General features: G+C 36.2%; 1 protein-coding gene across 1 annotated transcript in view; it reads right to left on the bottom strand.

Moving 5' to 3' along the window:
• The window catches only part of LOC125034455 (putative ferric-chelate reductase 1 homolog), an 81,899-nt gene that overhangs the window by 8,631 nt on the left and 70,768 nt on the right, over positions 1-2,500 (bottom strand). Inside the window, 1 exon segment of the mRNA XM_047626208.1 lies at positions 1,152-1,725. Coding sequence (XP_047482164.1) covers positions 1,152-1,725 — 574 coding nt within the window.

Below are 2,500 nucleotides of genomic sequence, written 5' to 3'. Positions count from 1 at the left end.
AACACCACATTCTTAAATTTTTGTAAAGCGGACAATGAAAATTAAGGATACAGGTTATTAATTCATAGGGAATCTACATTCTTAATTCTGACTGCAATTATAAAAGGAATAATAATGGTAATGAATGTAACAGCAAAAGCATTAAAGAGACCAAGAGAATAATTTAATTACAGTAGAAGTATTAGGAAGGTTAATGAAGAGTAGCAAATTTTAATAATGTATAGGCAACAAATATTGTATAATATATGGAACCATTATCAATTATGTAAACCATCACCGGAAATATCAAAGAAAAAAAAAAGGAAAGAAAAAATAACAATACCTCAAAATATCAAGAGTAAATATAATCCAAAGACATGCAACATTCCACATGAAATGCAAGACCTTTCACACCACATTCCATCCATGCATCCAGTATACCACACACCACCTCTGCTAAAAGAAACACTGAAGGGAAAACCTTTTCCTCTTTCCTTTCCTATTTGGACGAACACCTGAAGACCAGCGAGCCACACCAGACCCTTGCCGATGCTGTACTTATCTTTAGTGGATCCGACTCCTGCTTAAGGTATATTCATGCAGATCGTTTATAAGTCCACCACCAGCAAATGCAAGCAGTATGTTTAAAACCATTATGTTTATTATCAGAAACAATATTTCAAATATATCACATTAATTAGATAAACCTTCACCATAAATAATTCTTGTTTAATGTCTCATATATGGTTATGTGTTTCCCACCCATTTTTCAATCAAAAGGAATTAGTGTAAACTGAAAATGTACAAAATCAAATACAATACTCTACTTTTTCTCAGTATTCTAAATACACCATAAGTACAAAAAACCCTATGTTTTACAATACAGGGAAATATAGTAGTCCGCTTATTTACTTACTTTTTTCTGCGGAATAATTATGAAGAAATTGAGAAATGCTCAAACTGAAATCTTCTTCCTTTTAATTCTATAGTATTTAACTGATATTTCCCTGCTTGTAGTTAACATAAACTTTTGAACCGTATACAATTAATTGAAAAAAGCACTACTTATAACTGCATTGAAAAATTATTTTCCTCTTATTTGCAAGATCTTTTTAATACCATTACAAGTTAAACCCTGATAATGCAACTCATTCTTCTGTCAGAGTACTAACAATGGAGAGGCCTTCAACTGGTCGCCTGGGAGCACGTGTGGTGGCGGCCTTGACAGTGGTCGGCTTTCCTGTAGTGGTCGTGGTGGTCTTGAATCGGTTAAACAAACCAAATCTGCGATTTGGCTTGTCTCTGTTCCTCTCTCCTGGGGCCTGGGTTTCTCTGGTTCTTTCTGTACTAGGACTACTATCATTCTCACTATCAGAACTAATGGGACTAATGGTAGTTGTGGAGGGGGAAGTTGTAGGTAAGGAGCTAGATGTGGGAGGGGCAGGAGGAAGAGAACTATCATCAGCGTCACTGAGGTCATTCTCAACTACAGCCACACTAGGTGCATCAACCACACTGATGACAACATCACCGGCATTCTCTGCAGGATCTGTATCTAAAGCTGGGCTTACAGGAGCTGGGCTTGAGGTAGTGGTTGTGGTTGTGGTTGTAGTGGTAGTTATGGAAGGGGATGTGTTTGCTGTTGTGGGTGTGCCAGAGTCCTGAGGAACCGAGCGCTTGGTGATGGTCACTTTCTCTGATGTAACCCCAGCCCAGAAGGTGTTGTATGACTTCACAAAGGATCCCCTGGAAATAAACACAGGCATTAGCATAAAGGTTTCTGGTGCATCACTAGGCAGTATCCTTATAGAAAAAAATATTTATGAGTAAACTCCAATCTGTTCTTTTAAATGTTAACTTCAAAACCTGATCTACAGCAGGCACAAATCACAACAGAAACTTAAAGCTGATTCACCAACTGATATATAAAAAGTGTATCTAGAAATTGACTGACTGAAGCAATACTGCTGTATAAATCATTTATAAATATATATGGATTCATAAATACAGTTTGCCCTTCCACTGTTGAGTACCCCTATGAAACAATAACACATACTGTGCATATGGAGTATACTGTCAGAAAAAAGATAATTTTAAGCACTAGGCAATATTAGACATCTGCCAGACAGACAGACATTTCTCAAACTTAATAAAGAGAAAAGTAGGTTGTGTTGTAGACATAGATGAATTAACAATGTTTTAAAGGTAGAAGCACCTGCCACACTTTACAAGACACAAGAACAATGAAAAATCATTATCAGACATAGAAAGTATGCTATATAACAGAGGCTATATAACAGAGAGACACTAATTGCAAATAATGGACATAAATGACATTCTTTCATTGCTCTCGACTTCTGATTATCAACTGCATCTACACAAGAATTACAACAATTAGTAAACGTTGGGATGGAGGGGGTGTATCTCCTACTAATAAGATATTTATTTCATAATATAAGTATTCATTACAGTGATAAAGAAAGTATGCCAGAAGATAGACTATCCAAAACTAGTGGTGCCA

This window comes from Penaeus chinensis, chromosome 18 (genome assembly GCF_019202785.1).
Source record: "Penaeus chinensis breed Huanghai No. 1 chromosome 18, ASM1920278v2, whole genome shotgun sequence".
Classification (NCBI taxonomy): domain Eukaryota; kingdom Metazoa; phylum Arthropoda; class Malacostraca; order Decapoda; family Penaeidae; genus Penaeus; species Penaeus chinensis.
The sequence above is the reverse complement of the archived record's forward strand: the minus strand, read 5'-3'. Positions and strand labels throughout refer to the sequence as shown.